The sequence below is a fragment of the Leptidea sinapis genome, chromosome 1 (assembly GCF_905404315.1).
Source record: "Leptidea sinapis chromosome 1, ilLepSina1.1, whole genome shotgun sequence".
In the NCBI taxonomy this organism is placed as follows: Eukaryota; Metazoa; Arthropoda; class Insecta; order Lepidoptera; family Pieridae; genus Leptidea; species Leptidea sinapis.
This window is the reverse complement of record NC_066265.1, coordinates 14,514,024-14,532,919: the sequence shown is the minus strand read 5'-3', so window position 1 is coordinate 14,532,919 and position 18,896 is coordinate 14,514,024. Positions and strand designations below refer to the sequence as shown.

General features: G+C 37.1%; 1 protein-coding gene across 3 annotated transcripts in view; it reads right to left on the bottom strand.

Moving 5' to 3' along the window:
• Positions 1-18,896, bottom strand: part of LOC126966482 (myosin-11-like) — a 53,492-nt gene that overhangs the window by 15,097 nt on the left and 19,499 nt on the right. For all 3 annotated transcript variants that reach the window (XM_050810583.1, XM_050810563.1, XM_050810573.1), the window contains exons 3-9: positions 16,802-16,936; positions 8,558-8,700; positions 6,915-7,076; positions 4,150-4,365; positions 2,905-3,114; positions 1,999-2,176; positions 163-327 (exon numbers count right to left, since the gene is read on the bottom strand). In XM_050810583.1, the coding sequence (XP_050666540.1) occupies positions 163-327; positions 1,999-2,176; positions 2,905-3,114; positions 4,150-4,365; positions 6,915-7,076; positions 8,558-8,700; positions 16,802-16,936 (1,209 nt within the window). The remainder of the gene's footprint in view (positions 1-162; positions 328-1,998; positions 2,177-2,904; positions 3,115-4,149; positions 4,366-6,914; positions 7,077-8,557; positions 8,701-16,801; positions 16,937-18,896) is intronic.

Sequence of the window (18,896 nt, the reverse complement as noted above, 5' to 3'; positions counted from 1 at the left end):
CGATACGACATGGGTACCTTCAAAAAAACCTTCCTTAAAGGCCGGCAACGCTCTTGTGATTCCTCTGGTGTTGCAGGAGAATGTGGGCGGCGGTGATAACTTAACACCACGTGACCCGTACGCTCGTTTGTCCTCATATTCCATAAAAAAAAAAATACGGACCCATTTCCTGCTGGTGTTTGGCTTTCAGCTTGTTGACGACATCGAGTCTCTCGGCTGTAAGGGCTGCGCGCGTCGTCTCCAGTGCTTTGCGAGCCTCCTCGGCATCTCTTTGTGCCTGCTCCTCCACCATACGAACCTTTGTAGACCATTCTTCTGTTAACTGCTCTGAAAGCAAATATTACTAATGAGCGTCGGCTGAGTGGACTGGAAAATGAAATTAGTATGATTCTAATATGCCGAGCGGTATAGCTGTAACTAAGTTAAGTATTAATCCATGTGTGGCTCCACTACACAGGCTGTCTAGTACATGTGCACCACAGCTTTTTTGCCATCAAGTAAGTAATATTTTAAATGTTTTCGTCTGAAGGAACTGAAACACTGAATAACTTAACATGTTACGTCTGAAAGTGATGAGTGCAATTGTGGTGTCGCTTAACATTTTGAGATTTCTAAAACTTCGAGTAAAAGCTGACCTCTGGTTGTTGAATGAATCAAATATTAAATAATTGTAAAAGTTCTTGCAAAAGTTAACTATACTGCTACTAGCTGAACCATTAACGATCTGCATGATGTGAGTATGTCAGCTATACATCTCTTTCATTAACGACCTGCATGATGTGAGTATGTCAGCTATACATACCTATCTCTTTCATTAACGACCTACATGATGTGAGTATGTCAGCTATACATACCTATCTCTTTCATTAACGACCTACATGATGTGAGTATGTCAGCTATACATACCTATTTCTTTCATTAACGACCTGCATGATGTGAGTATGTCAGCTATACATACCTATCTCTTTCATTAACGACCTGCATGATGTGAGTATGTCAGCTATACATACCTATCTCTTTCATTAACGACCTGCATGATGTGAGTATGTCAGCTATACATACCTATCTCTTTCATTAACGACCTGCATGATGTGAGTATGTCAGCTATACATACCTATCTCTTTCATTAACGACCTGCATGATGTGAGTATGTCAGCTATACATACCTATCTCTTTCATTATCGACCTGTATGATGTGAGTATGTCAGCTATACATACCTATCTCTTTCATTAACGACCTGCATGATGTGAGTATGTCAGCTATACATACCTATCTCTTTCATTAACGACCTGCATGATGTGAGTATGTCAGCTATACATACCTATATCTTTCATTAACGACCTGCATGATGTGAGTATGTCAGCTATACATACCTATCTCTTTCATTAACGACCTGCATGATGTGAGTATGTCAGCTATACATACCTATCTCTTTCATTAACGACCTGCATGATGTGAGTATGTCAGCTATACATACCTATCTCTTTCATTATCGACCTGTATGATGTGAGTATGTCAGCTATACATACCTATCTCTTTCATTAACGACCTGCATGATGTGAGTATGTCAGCTATACATACCCATCTCTTTCATTAACGACCTGCATGATGTGAGTATGTCAGCTATACATACCCATCTCTTTCATTAACGACCTGCATGATGTGAGTATGTCAGCTATACATACCTATCTCTTTCATTAACGACCTGCATGATGTGAGTATGTCAGCTATACATACCTATCTCTTTCATTATCGACCTGTATGATGTGAGTATGTCAGCTATACATACCTATCTCTTTCATTAACGACCTGCATGATGTGAGTATGTCAGCTATACATACCTATCTCTTTCATTAACGACCTGCATGATGTGAGTATCTCAGCTATACATACCTATCTCTTTCATTATCGACCTGTATGATGTGAGTATGTCAGCTATACATACCTATCTCTTTCATTAACGACTTGCATGATGTGAGTATGTCAGCTATAAATACCTATCTCTTTCTCGTGCCGTTCATTGAGACTCTCCACGTTGTTGGCATAGTTGATATCGGCCTTGTCCAGTAGATGTCTCAGCTGCAGCAGCTCCCAGTCGGCCTGGCTGCGGGCGTCCGCCAGCGCATGTTGCCACTCCGATTCCTTGGATGCCAGTACTTCTTTGAGGTTCTCAAACTAAAATAAATATTATAATGTTATTATCTAATAATCTGTTTGGTTTGCGACACCTAACAAAAACAAGATGTGATTGCCGACATAACGGAATGGCCTATTGGCTAATCATCAACTCTCTTTGCTGCATACTGAGCGGAAGTGGTTTGGGTTTCTAACAAAAGTATAGTGTTGGCCCACGTTACTTCTTGAATACTTGCAGAAAATTTGTCTTGCGTTGATGACAACTGAATGCTAACAAGTAACAAAACCTTCATTTTTAGCTTCTGCACATGTGTTCCAATAATTTTTTGAATAATTCTACAAGAACTTTTGAACTTGCGACACATTTAAAGAACTAGCGTAAAATTTAGATTGCCATAGCGAAGAATAGAATAGAAAATACTTTATTAGTAACAAAAAACACACAACATCTTCAATTTACACTTTTAACTAAAATCTTAAAATACTAAATTAAATAAGGTAACAAATATTATTAAAATATAAAAAAACCGAACTCTGTGGTGCGTGATGTCCTACTACAAAGAGCTGAATCAGTAGGTACATAGTTGTGCTAGTGCATAAGACACCAACGCAACACTGGTTTTAAGCAATTCCTCGTGACATTTGCATTGTTATTAAATTGTTTATCAAAGGGAATGACTGAATATAAAATAAATATTTTTCCCAAACGCGCCATACAAAGTACCTATAATTTAAATTGCAAGTCCGATATGGGAGCGAGCGCTTACCCTGGTGTTGGTCTCCCGCAGCTTCCGCTCCGCGTTCCGCACGTCTCGCTCGCCGTCCTCGCGCAGGGCGGCCAGAGCGGACCGCAGGGCGTCGGCGTGTGCTCGGTCGAGGGCCGCGCGGGACGCTGCCCACCGCGCCGCCGCGGCCGTTTGCTCCGCGCGCAGGGCCTCCACCTCCTGGGAGTGCTGCTGCTTTACGCTCTCCATCTCCTGCAGGCAGAACACAAACTAATCATCAACGCTTGGAAAGCTAAATAATTCTAAGCAAATTTATTGAAGTAGGCGAGTCAACATGTCCCGAGGATACTTCGTGTAGAGGCGAAACACGTGTCGAATTGTTTTAAAGACAAATATTGGCGGAATTAACACTAAAGAAAACTTAAATAATTTGTATAGTTATGGATTTCCGCAAAGTAACGCCTTATTCAATAAATTTTCTTAACATCTTATGTTAAATGTTCTCTTTGTATGAAATATCATTGCCTGCATTATTTTTATTGCGAATATATAGGTGTTTAAAATATAGGTTGGGATCACCAACCTATCAAATACTAAAACCTTCTCCGAAACAGGCTGCATCTAATGATACAATTACTCGATGACGCAATAGGTACACTGACTCCCACCACGGATCACCAATATTATTATGGGCTGCGGTAATCATGTAGTGTGTGTAACACCTTTATACACCTATACACACACTCATCTCTCCAACTAGTATATAAGTATTCGCATAGACTAATAAAGGGGCTTATTATCGTAGTCAGACTATAATAAAAATAAATAAATTCAGTCAAAAAAAATAAAGTCAGACTCGCCAAAATCTGGCACGAGACTAGTCTCGTGCCAGATTTTGGCGAGACAACACGTCCTGAGGATGCCTCGTGTAGAGGCGAAACACGTGTCGAATTGTTTTAAAGACAAATATTGGCGGAATTAACACTAAAGAAAACTTAAATAATTTGTATATAAGATGTTAAGTCTCATTTGCCCAGTAATTTCACTATGTACGGCTACTATCTACGTTTAAGTTCTGACTTCTCTTACTTATTCACCTAAAACCTATTTTGATAGAAGAACATACGATTCTACGACCAATTTATTGTAAGTGTTGTATTCACTGAAGCAGTACACGTCTAGACATTGGGTTCGAGTCCCGCATCGTTCATAAATGTTGGTTACAAATTTAATTTGGTACATTGTACGGCACTGGCCCGCAAAGTCGGAGTCGCCACTCAGTCCTACCTGGGCATGTTCCACTTCCTTCTGCCTCATCTTCTCCATCAGTTCCTCGAGCGCGTGCACCTCTGCCTGCAGCTCCTCCTCGCTAGCCTGCGCTCGCTCCAGCTGGGTGGCCAGCGACTGTACGGAACGCTGCTGCTCCGCCGCCAGCCCTCGCAACTGCTGGAGCTCGGCTTTGTGTGTCTGTGACGTCCGCAGCTGTTCCACCGTCTCCGTCAGCTGGACATAATCAGGTGGAGGATAAACGACCATTTATTTTATAAGAATTTGCAAAAAGGCGGTTGTTATATATTTGAATTTAAGTGGAGTGTGTGTAGAAGGAGGCTGGTAATTCACCTGTACCATACAGATAGATGCTATGAGTGATTGAGGAATTAGAAAGACATGCCCACGCCAAGCGTTCTTCTTACACCAATCACTGTCACTCTCTGATGGTTCAATTGTCTTAATTATTAAGTATTAAAATAGAAAATAAGCGGTTTCGCACAATGCGTGCGCGTAATTAGTGGGCTTGATTCGACCTTCATTCGCGGTGACGTCACACTATTGAAGTAGGCATGTCGAAGGACGCGGGGAAACGTGGCGGAAGCGGGAGGATAGATGTGTGATCGCATCTACAGTAATTAAATTATACTATAAGAAACAGATGGCATTATCAATCAGGTGTAGCGGTTAGTTCAAGTTTCATCACAATTTGGTGTTTAATTCAATTACATTTTAATTGTATACGAGTAATAAATATTTAACATAAAACACACTCTCTTTCCATAATCTCTGGGAGATCTATTGCTGGCTTTGCCCGGCATGTCATGTGGAGTAGACCTTATAGCAAAGTGTCTACAACATTATATTTATTTATGCATTTTAAAATTCCGCCAACAAGCTACTTATATTATACTTAGTCTGGCCATAAATACTGTTACAATTAAATATAAACATAATATTACATTTGAATTTGGAATCTGTCATTTTTATACGCTTGGTATTAGTAGAGTCCTGGTCCCAGCCAGACATGGCGCCGGGTCATAAAGCTCGGTCTACGCAGTCTTGGTTGGAAACGAACGTTCCTAATTTCATCAGAGCTGAAGACTGGCCGTCGCTCGTCTAGTCCCAATCTTAATTCGCTGGATTATGATTTATAGTCAGTTTTAGAGAGTACGGATTGCTCTTAACACCATGATAATTGGAGTCCCTAAAACAACCCCTACTGAAAGAGTGCGTGCTTCTGTTGATAACTGGCCTCAACGTTTAAAAGACTATTGCAGCCGATAGAGACCACTTCGAACAAGCTTTTTATATTTTAAATTGTTTTATATGTATATAATAATAATAATAACTTTATTTCTCACTAACAACCAAAATTACAATACAGCGAAAACTTAAAAATACAGGGGATACATAAGGTTTAGTTGTGGATCGCTGGTGCCTGTGGTAGGTAATAAAATACCTGTATTACTGGTCACCAGGATTCCACTTTTACACAGTGAGAGTGAGCTTGAAATTCAAAAGGATAGAGGTAAATGTGTGTGTGTATGCATGAGAGGGAGAGTGTGTATGTGTGTGTGTGTGTGCGTGTGCGTGTGTGCGTGTATATATGTGTGTGTGTGTGTGTGTGTGTGAGAGAGAGAGAGAGGGTGTATGTGCAAACATGCGTACGATAGGGTGTTCTCGGTTTATAGGTGTGCTCACTATCCAAGACCTCCAGAAGTCTCTCTGTCTGACAGTAGTCTTGCAAAAGCAGCCATTCGTGTGCAGTTGATCGATATTTGTACATGTTTAGACCATACAAACATAATACCTTGTGGTGCTTATTATAAAGGTACGGTCCCAGAAACAGAAATAATCTGCGGCTAAAGGACATCTCCTTACCTTCTGTGCACGCTCCACCAAGAGAAGGTGAGATAAAGACCATGGTGGCCAGTACTTCCATATAGTCAACCGAGTGGAAATTTGACTGCTCATTTGATATATCAATATTAATGTCACCCGTAAGAATTATACTACTGTAAGCCTTCAGCTGCTGTAATAGGGAGTCCAGTGATTGTATAAATCTGGAGGGGTCTCTGAATGCGAATTGTCTATAGACGGCAACTATAGCTATGTCAGTACCCAAAGTAGCCAATAGACAGCTGGAGTCATTTATAACTGGTTCCGTGACAGTTACTTGAGTCGTGTTGATTTGGTATACACAACCACGCCGTCGTTCTGATTATGTGTAATGTGGGTTAAGTTATAGTTATACCCATCCATTAAAGGAATAGTGGGATTTTGAGATAATCGACATTCAGTTAAGACAATAATATCAGAATAGCTGTGAATCCTTTCAATTAAGGTTTTATGTCCTGGAAAATTTGCATTAATACTACGAATGTTTTGAGATAGTATAATGATACATGAACCCGATATTGGTAATAACTCAGAACATGCTTTGGCATTGCATTGAATAGCATCACAGAAATTGATGTTAGTAAGGTCGGATGAAAAGTCACAAGCTGCCGCGAAATTATGTATAAAACTAACACAGCGTCAAAATAATAAATGTTATTTGCAATAGAAAATTATTTTTTCCTTTGTTTCAGTATATATGCCAAGGCTAGGTATAATATATAAACGTAATATAATACATATCAATAATAACGATCATATTGTAAGTGATGCCTCAATTAAAGGCAGAAATAACATGTTATTTAATTAAGCCACAAAATAACGCGTCCCTTCCCGTTCTACGTGGACGCAACCTAACAATTTAATTTCCATGCACGGCTCACCTCTCTCTTCTCCCTCTCGGTGTCTCGCGCTCGTTTCTCCAGCTCCCTCATCTTCCACTCGCAGTCGGCCAGGATCCTCTCGGCACGCGCGGCCGCCTGCGAGCGCGCCGCTTCGTGCGCAAGACGCCATTTGTTCGTGTTCGCTTCAGCGGCTGCCAGCTCCTGACACGATATCTCATTAATAATAATAACTTATTATTGATTGAAGACACGCGCATGGCATCAGTTAAGTCTAGGGTCTTACAGAGTAATACTAGGACTCAGTGGGCACAAATTCAAGAAATATATTACGACTTCTTTGACAAAGAAGGGTCTCTATAGTATAGTAGATTATATAGAGGATAATGATGCATGGTTTTTGTCTAGTTCTACGTACGCCACCTAAAATTGTATAGTATAATAGTAAGTAGGCTAAGTTGTTATATGATTTGAAAGATGTGCTGGGGGTTTCTTTTCAGTTCTTCTCCACATGTCAAAGCCCCTTTACAAACTGATGTAGCTACGTGACGTTTACCAAGTGTTGTTGCAATATATCATGTTTTAGTTATTACTTGTGATAAATAAATATATTTCCATTTTATTAATCAAAAGTGTTGTCCCCTGACACCGAAACTAGTGTAAACATTTATCTTTTGGGGTCAGCAATTCTCGAAGAATGTACTGAACGTAATAAAATGAAAAGTAAAAAAAAATAGTAATTTCCTGCCAAGTAAGGTCACCCTCACCATCACCGCACTCATCGGGATGTATGAACTGAACTTACTTCCAGGTGTTCTCAGCTCGATATGATGTTTGACGAGAAAGTCGTTCACCTGCTTATGTGATAAGTCTTAGCTGGTAAGTGATACGCTCTGCCTATTACAATGCGCTGCTGATCAGGATTTTTAGTTGAAACCAAAATTGTGAGAGGCTTCGCAATTTTGCTTGTCAAAGAAAGGATAATTCCTCAGGTGTTTCTGTTTACACTTGGTAAGACTTGAATACTCTTCAACAACTATCGTGAATATTGAATATAAATGTGGACTTGTCCGATAATAGTACTCCTGACCAGGTATCGAGAGTCCAATGCAGAACTTCAATGTTATCTATAAACTTTATGAATATGTATAATTTTTGGTTAAACACGTTTTTTACAATAGAAATTTTTTCAATAACCAAAGTGATTTTTTAATAACAGTTCAAAATACAATCAAACAATAAGAGAAAAAGGTTGTGTTTATTTTATATTTATGATGAAAGAAAATTTAATTTAGTCGTTATTTCAAAAAGCAAGCTCATATATTGTAGGTTTAACTGAGTTTTCTTTGCTGGTCAGGGTTTCTTTCGGGCTAGAAAGCTACGATAAGATGGCGAGGAGAGTATGCCAATTACCAAAGTAATGTCATTTTGGTGTGGCCAGGGAAGTGTGCTTGTGCCTTTTTTGGGCTAATGGGTTTTATACCTTTCAAGGTAAGGAGCGCTATCCGATGTGTGGCGTTCCTACACAGTGTGGTTTTCAAAGAACTTTCTTCCACGTCATACAAAGCCGTGGCATTCCAATAGCTTCCGTCTGCGGTGTTTCTGGGACGATATAACATGGGTACCTTCAAAAAATGCACCAACACCTTCCTTAAAGGCCGGCAACGATCTTGTGATCAGCTCACCTCCTGGGCGCGCTGCTCCCGCGCCACCAGCTCATGCTGCAGGCGCCGCTTGTCTTCCTCCAGCTGGTCCACGCGGGCCGCCAGCGCTGCACACCTGGACTGACCTTCCTGCAGCTCACCCTTCAGCTGTCGTATTGCCTCGTCTGCAACTCAGCACGTGGCACTTGAACAATTTTTGCTGACAAACATGACGAAAATAATTCACGACTTAGTTCGCATTAGGCCTTGTATGTCGCACTAGAGACAGATCTATATCTCACATCTCTTTAAACTGCGGTTATTTGAGTATTTAACCACCAAACAAAATGTATATTTTATTCTTACATGTGTTTTAATAATTAAAACGAAAAAAAGGATATATGGCCAAAGTACAGCATTCACTATTCTGAACAAAATCAAAATGATAATGATAATGATAATGAAATAATAGCCTGTTTCCGAAGCGGTAGTAGTGTCTAGTAAATAATAGAAATGACATCAAAAAGAATTCTATAGGAATCAATGTAGAGAAAATAAATGCTTTTTTATGACTTTTTAAGGAACGAGATAAGCAGGACGTTCAGCTGATGGTAATTGGTACGCCGTGCCCATTACAATGCAGTGCCGCTCAGGATTCTTGAAAAACCGAACAATTCTGAGCGGCACTACAATTGCGCTCGTCACTTTGACACATGTTATTTGCCCATTTGCCCAGTAATTTCACTAGCTAAGGCGCCCTTCAGACCGAAAAACAATAATGTTTACACATTACTTCTTCACGGCAGAAATAGTCGCCGTTGTGGTACCCATAATCTAGCCGGCATCCTGTGCAAAGGAGCCTCCCTGGTAAAATCCTATCTGTCTTTTGTCGGGTGCATGATTTAACAACATGATCCCAGAAAATGTGCAAAACGAATGCATTACGACGCCGGGGCCCACCAGCTATGATTATTGGTTTTTGCATTTGGGACTTTTCATACAAACAATACAATTATAGTCGTGCTATGTGAGAAATTAGTACTTTTTTACTTGAAATATTCTCATCAACTGTGCTATGCGTCTACATCTTATAACAAGCTTTCATGACAGCCCTGGCACATTGACCCACCATTATTATAGTCTAAACACATGAACGGATTTGGTACGGTTGAACCATCCGACGTGGTTTGGTAGCAGAACATATTCGATTGTATTTTACATTGTTCATCGTACAAAATTGTTATTATAACGGTCCGGACTGTACTGAGTACGACGCCGGACCAATAATTAGTGAGAGGCGCCTACCGGACCGTCCGATGGTCCGGCCGTACCAAATTGGAACATGTTTTTGGGCATTTAGTACTATATTTGTTAGATTGGATTACTAATTATAACAGTTATCACGAACATCATGTTCACGAATTATTCTTACACAAACAATGAATTCAAGCTCTAAAGTTTGATGCATCCAATATTCGAATTTAGAATTATTATACCTACAGTTTATTCTTTATTACTTTTTATGAATTAATTTATATTATTTAAACATGACTCATATATTGGATGCAGAAACAAACTAATTTGTTATCTATACTACAGCCATTGTAAATACTCTATTTGATGGAAAAGAGAGGCCGCAGAGTTTCTTATGTTCTTCTCGCGACCTCTACTTTTTTCATACATATGGCAGATTCAGTAATTTAAAAGAAATATTTATAGTGACGATTCAAAAGCGCTTATTTTAAGTCTTAATGTTTATTTGACTTAGTACTTATCACGTGTATTGTAGATGTATTCATATTTATTATATATTATGAATTATAAATAGTAAACAACGTTATTAATATATTTTCATGCAACATTTCCGCCAGGATGTTTGTTCGTAATAAAATGACGCAAATTTATTTTTGGCTCAGATCACATCAATAACGAACTGTCCGAGACGATGTGCTATCAACTATTACCAACATAATAAATAATATTTAATAAACTGATGTCTTGGTAATTAGATAAATGTTAGGGGTTAAAGAATGAAATTGCCGATTTGTACTGAAAAATTGAAATTTTTATTTTTTAAATTTAACATATTTATTTAATCAATAGGTTTAATTACCATTATTATCTATACATTGCTGCCGTCTAGTAGGAAGGTAATTTATACCTTTGCAATAGAACTGTGAGGATCTAGATACGATAAACTGTGTGTGAAAGTACTGCCTTCTGAGAAGAAATTTTGTTTTGACGTAGAAAATTGTCCAAATCACGAAAAAACGAGAATTCATACCTGTATGAATTCTCTATGAAATGCTTTTTCGATATTTGGGTCAAAATAAGGTGAAAAAATAAATATTTCAATTCAAATAATAATTTATTTGGGCCATAAGGTAATTTTCAACCAAATTTCACCCAAAAACAAAAAAATATATAATTTTTGTAAAAATAAAAAACCAATAACTTGGATAAACTGTTTTTTACCCTTAATCACCCCCCCTTTTCCACTTCCCGACCTCAGATCGCTTGTAATTTATTTTTACCTTTCATTTTTGTTATATTCTCTTCATTTTCCAATGGATATCATCGTTCTATTATTTTTTCTTGGTTTAAAAAATTGTCGATCCTGGTCTAATAATTTTTTTTATTTCCAATATTTGTTTTGTATGGACAAATTTTCTATGAGAGAATATATTGACGCACGGTTTGACAGTTCTGCTGTGAAACAATATCATTATAACACCAGGGAGCATATTTTATAAAATAATTCTTGATGTTATAAAATATTATTGCCAAATTCATAAAGAACAGTATTTTATTAATTATGCACAGAACAACAACAATTTCTGTCGGATCAGCTAGTTATATTATATTTACTTCAACTTTAATATATTATGTTCTCGTGTCGGCCGCGCCGTGATGACGAGACAGTGACAGAGATTAATGACGCCATATTTATTTCAACTGCAACGTCGCCATCTTCGAATATATATAATTAAATTTTTTTAGAGAGATTCTTAAAATCAGTTTAATTAGCATTAGTTCTCATTTCTTAGTAATTTATTGTACTCACTTATATTATAACTAACTATTGTTGAATTAGGTACTTAGATCAGTTTAAAAACTTTAATTGTTGTTTAGTTTATATAAATGTTTAATTGATTTGATTGATTTTGGTATGGCAACCTTTTATTGATAAGATAATTGATTACTCAAGACAATATCCGCTAGACCAGCTGGGGTTCTCCGGAAGACCAGCTCTGATCATATCACCTATGGCTATGATCAGTATTGTGCTTAGAGAAGTTTCAATTCGGCAATTTAACATAATTTAACAATAACCCTACTTGTATACTATAGGTTTTTATATATTACTTTAATTTCTTTCTTTCTTTCTTTCTTTATATTTAACAAATTTCGTTAATATCAGTTTATTATGTAACTATGTGTGCAAAACGAGTTTAACGCTTAATACTTACAATATACTAGCGTATAGACAAACAAAGCGTGCGAGAGAGAAGAAGAGATACAGCTAGATAAAAAAGGAGAGCGTATCTCTGGTTTACTGTTACCGATTTTAACTGACGAATCGTTAGCAATCGGCCACGCTTGGTATTAGCTGCTAAATATTATGATTTAAAGCTAACACATATGTATTGATAAATCAAAATTATTTACGCAATTTTCGGGCTGTTAGGTCGTGTGTACGCTAGTATATTCTAGTTCTATGTTCTGGTTCTCGCAGCTTTATATCATAGTAATATAATATAAGAAGTATCCCTACTAATATTATAAATGTGAATGTAAGTTTTTTTGTTACGCTTTTACAACGGAGCTACTGGACCGATTTTGATGAAATTTGGTATAGCAGTATCTTCCTCAAAATAAGATTCATAAAATATTACTTCAATACCAAACTTGCTTATTATTTTTAAAAACCCTTTATCTACGCGGACTTAGTCGCGGGCATCAGCTAGTATATACTATAAGAAGTATATGAATATAATAAACCGATAAAAACAGGCCATGTCTATTACTTGTGTGCTACGTCTTCTACGTGACACTCGCAATTTGTATGACACTTGGTGGTAGTGCGCGTGCATTGCTCAAAATAGAGGTTAACTTACTCTACACTCACTTGACGTTTTCACAGTTGTCATAGTCTATCTAGACGTATAAATGATCTAAGATAGAAAAATATTTTATTATTATTTTATTTTATTTGGGACACAAAACAATTACACACTAGATAATTACATTAGAGGAAGAAATAACATAAGTAGTACTAACTGCATAACCAACGACAATGTCCACGGGTTACTATATGAGTGTTAGGTAACAAGAAAGAAAAGTAGTTATTACAAACAGATGTTGCTTACAATATTATTATGATGTTACATATAAGTCTCCAATGAGAATATTTAATTTCATAACAATGAGATTTAAGTTTAAATTTAATTAAATAACATTAATTAAGTTGATGCTGTTTCAATGTGCTATTAATTGCTAATTTGAATTGTCGTTCCGATATACCTAATATGTCAATATCTGAAAAGATTTCATTGTATGTGCTAAATAGGCGTTGCAGAGGCGCGCGTTTGCCGGAGTTGGTTCGAATTGGGCTAACTGCAAAAAGGGGACGCTTACGTACACTGCGCTGACATACAACTCTTGGGACCTAGAAGTTTAGATTGTGTACTAAATCACTGCAGTCATATTTGTTGTTACATAATCCATATAATGTTTTAGCCCCAAGAAGTTTCCTTCTGGACTTTAGGGTCTGTAAGTTATATTTTTGTAGCAGATCGGGGTATGATAATTTAGATCGGTAACATCTATAATGAGTCGATTTTAGAAATTTACGCTGTAAAGTCTCAATCAAATCGGTATATTTACTGTACAGAGGATCCCAGACCTGTACAGCGTATTCAAGTTGAGGACGCATTAGTGATTTGTAAAGTGTTATGTATGTTGTATGTTGTTTAGACTGGCGAGATACGCGCATGACAAATCCAAACATCTTATATGCATTGTTTACAATATTATTGATGTGCTGGTCTAAATGTAGTTTAGAGTCAAGCTGTATGCCAAGATCACGGACACTGCACATTTTAGCTAGGTTTAAACTGCAAAGGGAATATTGGGAGGTAATAATATTTCTTTTTTTTAGAAAACGTAATAGAGTGGCACTTGGGAATGCTCAGGAGCAATTTATTTGCGTTGCAATAGTCGGTGAGTCTATTTAAGTCCTGTTGCAAGAGAATAGTGTCAGAAGGATTTGATATGGTTTTATATATCTTCAGGTCGTGTGCATAAAGTAAGAATTTTGAATTTAGGAAACATGTGTGAATATCATTAATAAATAGAACGAATAGAAAAGGTCCTAAAATAGATCCCTGAGGAACACCGGATGTAACATTAACAGGTCGAGACTCATAACCACTAATGACGATTTTCTCGGTACGTTTACTAAGATAGGATGCAAACCAACGAAGCAGGTTGCCTTTTATGCCATTGTAGGAGATTTTATCCAATAATATTTTGTGGTCAACTTTGTCAAACGCCTTTTGAAAATCTGTGTAAACAGTAGCGGTTTGAATATTTTGATCAATGTTATGGAAAAGAGAGGTCGTGAATAAAATTAAATTTGTTGTGGTTGATCTTCCCTTGACAAAGCCATGCTGTTGTTCTAATATACTGTTGTGAAGTAGGGGGTAAATTTTATCATGTACAAGACTCTCAAAGACCTTTGACAAAGATGACATTATTGAGATAGGGCGGTATTTTTCAACATTACTTCTAGGTCCGTTTTTATGAATCGGAACTAAATTTGCATGCTTCCAAACGCTAGGGAATATTCCTTCATTCAAACATTTATTAAATATTATTTGTATTGGATAGGAGATGGTTTCCCATGTATTTTTAAGAAACCTAGCTGGAATTCCGTCAGGTCCCGGTCCATTTGAAGGGTCCAGAGATTTCAGTTTAATTTTTATATCTGATAATGTGACACTCAGATTAATAACATTAGTGTTATTAGTGTTTGTGCATAAAGGGGGGGCCAGTTATCTAAATTAAGACTTGATGGCTCATAAGAAGATTCAAAAAAAGAAGAAAACATATCGCAAATAGTTTCAGGATTACTAGAGGAGAAGTCCTTGTATGTCATATGATGTGGAATACCAATCTTTTTTTTACTGTTGGCTACATAGTTCCAAAAATATTTAATATTAGAGTGAACACTATTCTCTACAGAATTAATGTACCTTTTGTAACATAGTCCGCATTCTTTCTTGAAACGTCTTCTAAACATGGAGAAAGTTTCATAATCCGCGATATTATTATATTTCTTCCACCTACTCCATGCTCGGGATTTATTTTTAAAAATGTGTATTAGAGACGGTGAAAACCAAATGGGAAATTGCATATTTTTAAGATTTGAAAGCGGTATGTTATTTTTAATAGTATTATTAATGATTTCATAAAACTTTGCTACGGATAGCTCGCAGGATATATCTTTTAGCAACGAGTCCCAGTCAGTATTGTCAATCTCCTTGTTAATTGATATATAGTCAGCTTTATTAAAATTATACCTCATAACCTTTTTCTTTAGTAGTGGAGTAAGTATATCAAAAAATGTTAAAATATATATGGGTGGATGGTGTGCATCAATATTAACTAGAGATTTACTGGGTTGCAATATTTGACAGTTCACACTGCTAATGACTAGGTCAAGTAATTTGTTCAAGTGATTTTTAAATGGGTTGTACTGAAAGCTATTAGTTAATGACATAAACTGTTGCAAATGAATTCTGGGTGTCGTTATGCTAGGATGCATTGGAATGGAATGGAGGTGTTCAAGCACTGCTATTAGAACTCCTCCACCATCTTTTTTGTTAGTTATGGAGCGGTCTCTGTCATGTTTGAACACACAGTAACGGGAGTCAATAAATTCAGAACTATTTATATCAGGTATAAGCCATGTCTCTGTAAGAAAGATAATGTCATAGCAGTTAGTCAATATGTTAGTGTAAAGTGTGTGTAACTTTGTACGAATGCCCCTGCAGTTCTGATAATAAATACTAAGCGTGCTTTTATTAGCCATTGGATATTATGAAAATAATAATAGAGGTTTTAACTATAGAATTAATAGACATAATATGTATAGCACATTGAAACATGATTGAGTCAAAGCTTTTAATTATCCCTTTCTGAAATATGCAAATTAAAATTGAGAGATTATAATAAAGAACCATTTGAAAATCTACTGCCAATTTTTTTATAAACACATAACAAGATAATAAGGATATAAAGCATATTCCTAAATTTATTAAATACCACCTACCAATAAGTTCCAAGACCACAAATATTAAAGTTAATATCCTAGTCATTATGTTGGGACAAACAGGATTTAATTTAGGTTGACAATTCTGATAGAATAGACACAGATTGCATTTATCCATTGTACATCTTTTTGAAATTAATTGTAGTACTAATATACATATATTATTGATAATTAATAGACACATCAAAAATACGGTAGTTGCAAGATATTGAATAATATTATAGTAAGAAATATATTTGATGGGCATGTCATAATATGCTTCATCAAATGTAATTATGCCTTGCACACATGGAATCAGAATATGTTTTACAATAGACAGAAATATTTCATTAAAATAAGTAACTAATAAATATTTACTATATCTACTTTGACAATCATTATGATACATATTAACAGATAAACATAATATTGATATGGATAGTTTTGAAATGCATTTATGGGTAACTTTTATAATTATTGTTTTTAATTTATAGTTATTAGACTTTATGAAATAGTTGTATAGCTGACTATAGTCAAGGCTTATTCTATACTTAAGGTTTAATCGCATAAATTCATGTAGTGTAATTATTTTTAATACAATTACAATATACTTGTTGTTAAATAACACCGGATTAATTAATCTTACCGATATCTTGTTGTGAACGAATAACAATAATGGGTGATGTATCTGTTTTACGAGCAAATATGGTTCCATTTTTAACCCAAACATACTTAAAGTTATGTTTTTTGGCATTTTCCCGAGTTTGGCGAAATAAATGCTTGTTGTTAAGCGTTAAATGCTCATTTATGTATATTCTATGAGCGGGGCCCGTAATTGATAGTTGTGTAGAAGTTAAGCCCCTGGTTGCTCGATAGGCTGCGATTAGGTTGTCTCGCATTATGCGTGTGTGTGTGAATATATAAGTATAATATAAGAAGTTTATCAATTTAAGTTAGTGTGCATCACGTACCGTTCCTCCTAGTGAGCTGGTCAGCCAGGTCTGCCGAGCAGGTCCTGGCGGCCGTGACCTCGTCCTCCAGAGCGCGGCTCCGCTGTCGGATCAGCTCCGACTCCTTGTAGGCTGCAGCCAGCTCGCATTTCAACTCTGAAATACAACACACAACACAATGTTAAGGTCGCTCATTACAACCACACGGCACTTGACCCGCGCCGCATGACCGCGTGCGTTTATCGAGTCAGAGTTTTTTTTAAAATGAAAATAAGGGACGAGACTAGCAGACGTTCAGCTGTTGGTGATTTATCAATACGCCCTGCCCATTACAATGCAGTGCCGCTCAGGATTACTGAAAAACCCAAAAATTCTGAGCGGTACTACAGCTGCGTTCGTCACCTTGAGACATAAGTTGTCACGTCGCATATGCCCAGTAATTTCACTAGCTACGGCGCCCTTCAGATCGAAATACAGTAATGCTTACACATTACTGCTTCACGGCAGAAATAGGCGCCGTTGTGGTTCCCATAATCTAGCCGGTATCCGGTGCAAATGAGCCTCCCACTGGTATAGTCTACTGGCAGAGTCCAAATGTAACAAATAATCTTTTCTTCCCTATTTTTCTTCGTATGTGGACAGTTACTTACACGCTCATACATCGCTTTCCGACCTCACCGACCCATCATTTCCAGCATTTCCCTGTCGTCTGTGGACAATAACCGCAGGTACAATATTCTAAAGTACAAAAGTTTCGCACTTTGGAGGAACCCCACATATCCCAGGTGGTGGGGGTGATAATATTATAAATTGTAGAAGTACTTGAGTATAAGGTAACCCACGTCTACAGTATAGATTCATTATAACATACATAGGCGTCACTTGATGGTAAATAATCACCGCGGCCCAGACTCTCTTGTAACACCAGAATTTAATATCTTGATAACCGTTTGTCTTTAACAGACAAAGGCCTCTTCCAGTTCTTTTCAGTCTACTCTTTCCTAAACTACTCAAACCATACGTTGACCGTTAATCCGTGTCGTCCTAATTGACCACGTACGTATAATGACACGGTGTGTTCCCGTCGTACGATGTGTTCCAATATACAGAGTTCATCGGAAGTGTCCTAAGTATCGCTCGTAAGCCACTACACGACCACAGTCAATATTGTAATAAAGATCGTACGGTGACACGATGGGTTCCCGTCGTACGATGTGTACCAACATACAGAGTTCATCAGAAGTGTGCTAAGTATCGCTTGTAAGCCACCGCATGAGCACAGTCAATATAATAATAAAGATCGTACGATGACACGATGAGTTCCATGATGTTGTGTTCTTCACAAGTGTCCTAAGTAGCACTCGTCGTTTGAACTTAATTTATTAAAAATATCAAAATCTTGGTCTATGGTTACGATAAACGATAAGGAATTCAAAATTTAGAAACTAGAGAGTTATTATGATGTCGGTATCAGCGTGATGGCTTGGCCATTAAGAAGTCCTGATCTCAACCCGATTGAACACGCCTGGGATGAGCTTGGGAGGCTAGTCAGAAATCGCAGACCACCACCTACTACCCTCAGGGCACTAAAGCAGGCCCTGGTAGAAGAATGGGAGAATATTCCCCAACATCGGCTCCGAAACCTAGTGTTCAGTATGCCAAACCGGCTCGAAGCTTTACAGCTTTTCAGAGCTCGAGGAGGCAATACCAGTTATTAAAAATTAAATAACATGTAATACATTTTAGTTGATTTTTTTTACACTAAACTAAAAATGTCTATTTTCATTGTTTTATCTTTTTTAAGTTAAAAATGTTACTAATGTATAATTTTAGTTTCTAAGAATTAAAGCCTATAAAATTTGCAATAAAACGTTTTTTATCTTAAATCTCTACCTTTTATAGTTAAGAAAAAAAAATAATTTGAAAAGTGTGATACTTACTTTTGCAGGCCAGTGTAGTTTTACGACTACTCCGGACCGGGTTTTTACGGATACGGATCGGAATCTGATCGTACGTAGTGCGAAAGCGCTCTAACAGATAAATATAAATTCGAAAACATGAGCTTCGTCAACACCGTCGCTCTTTTTCCTGTAATTATTTAACTAATACGTAATTT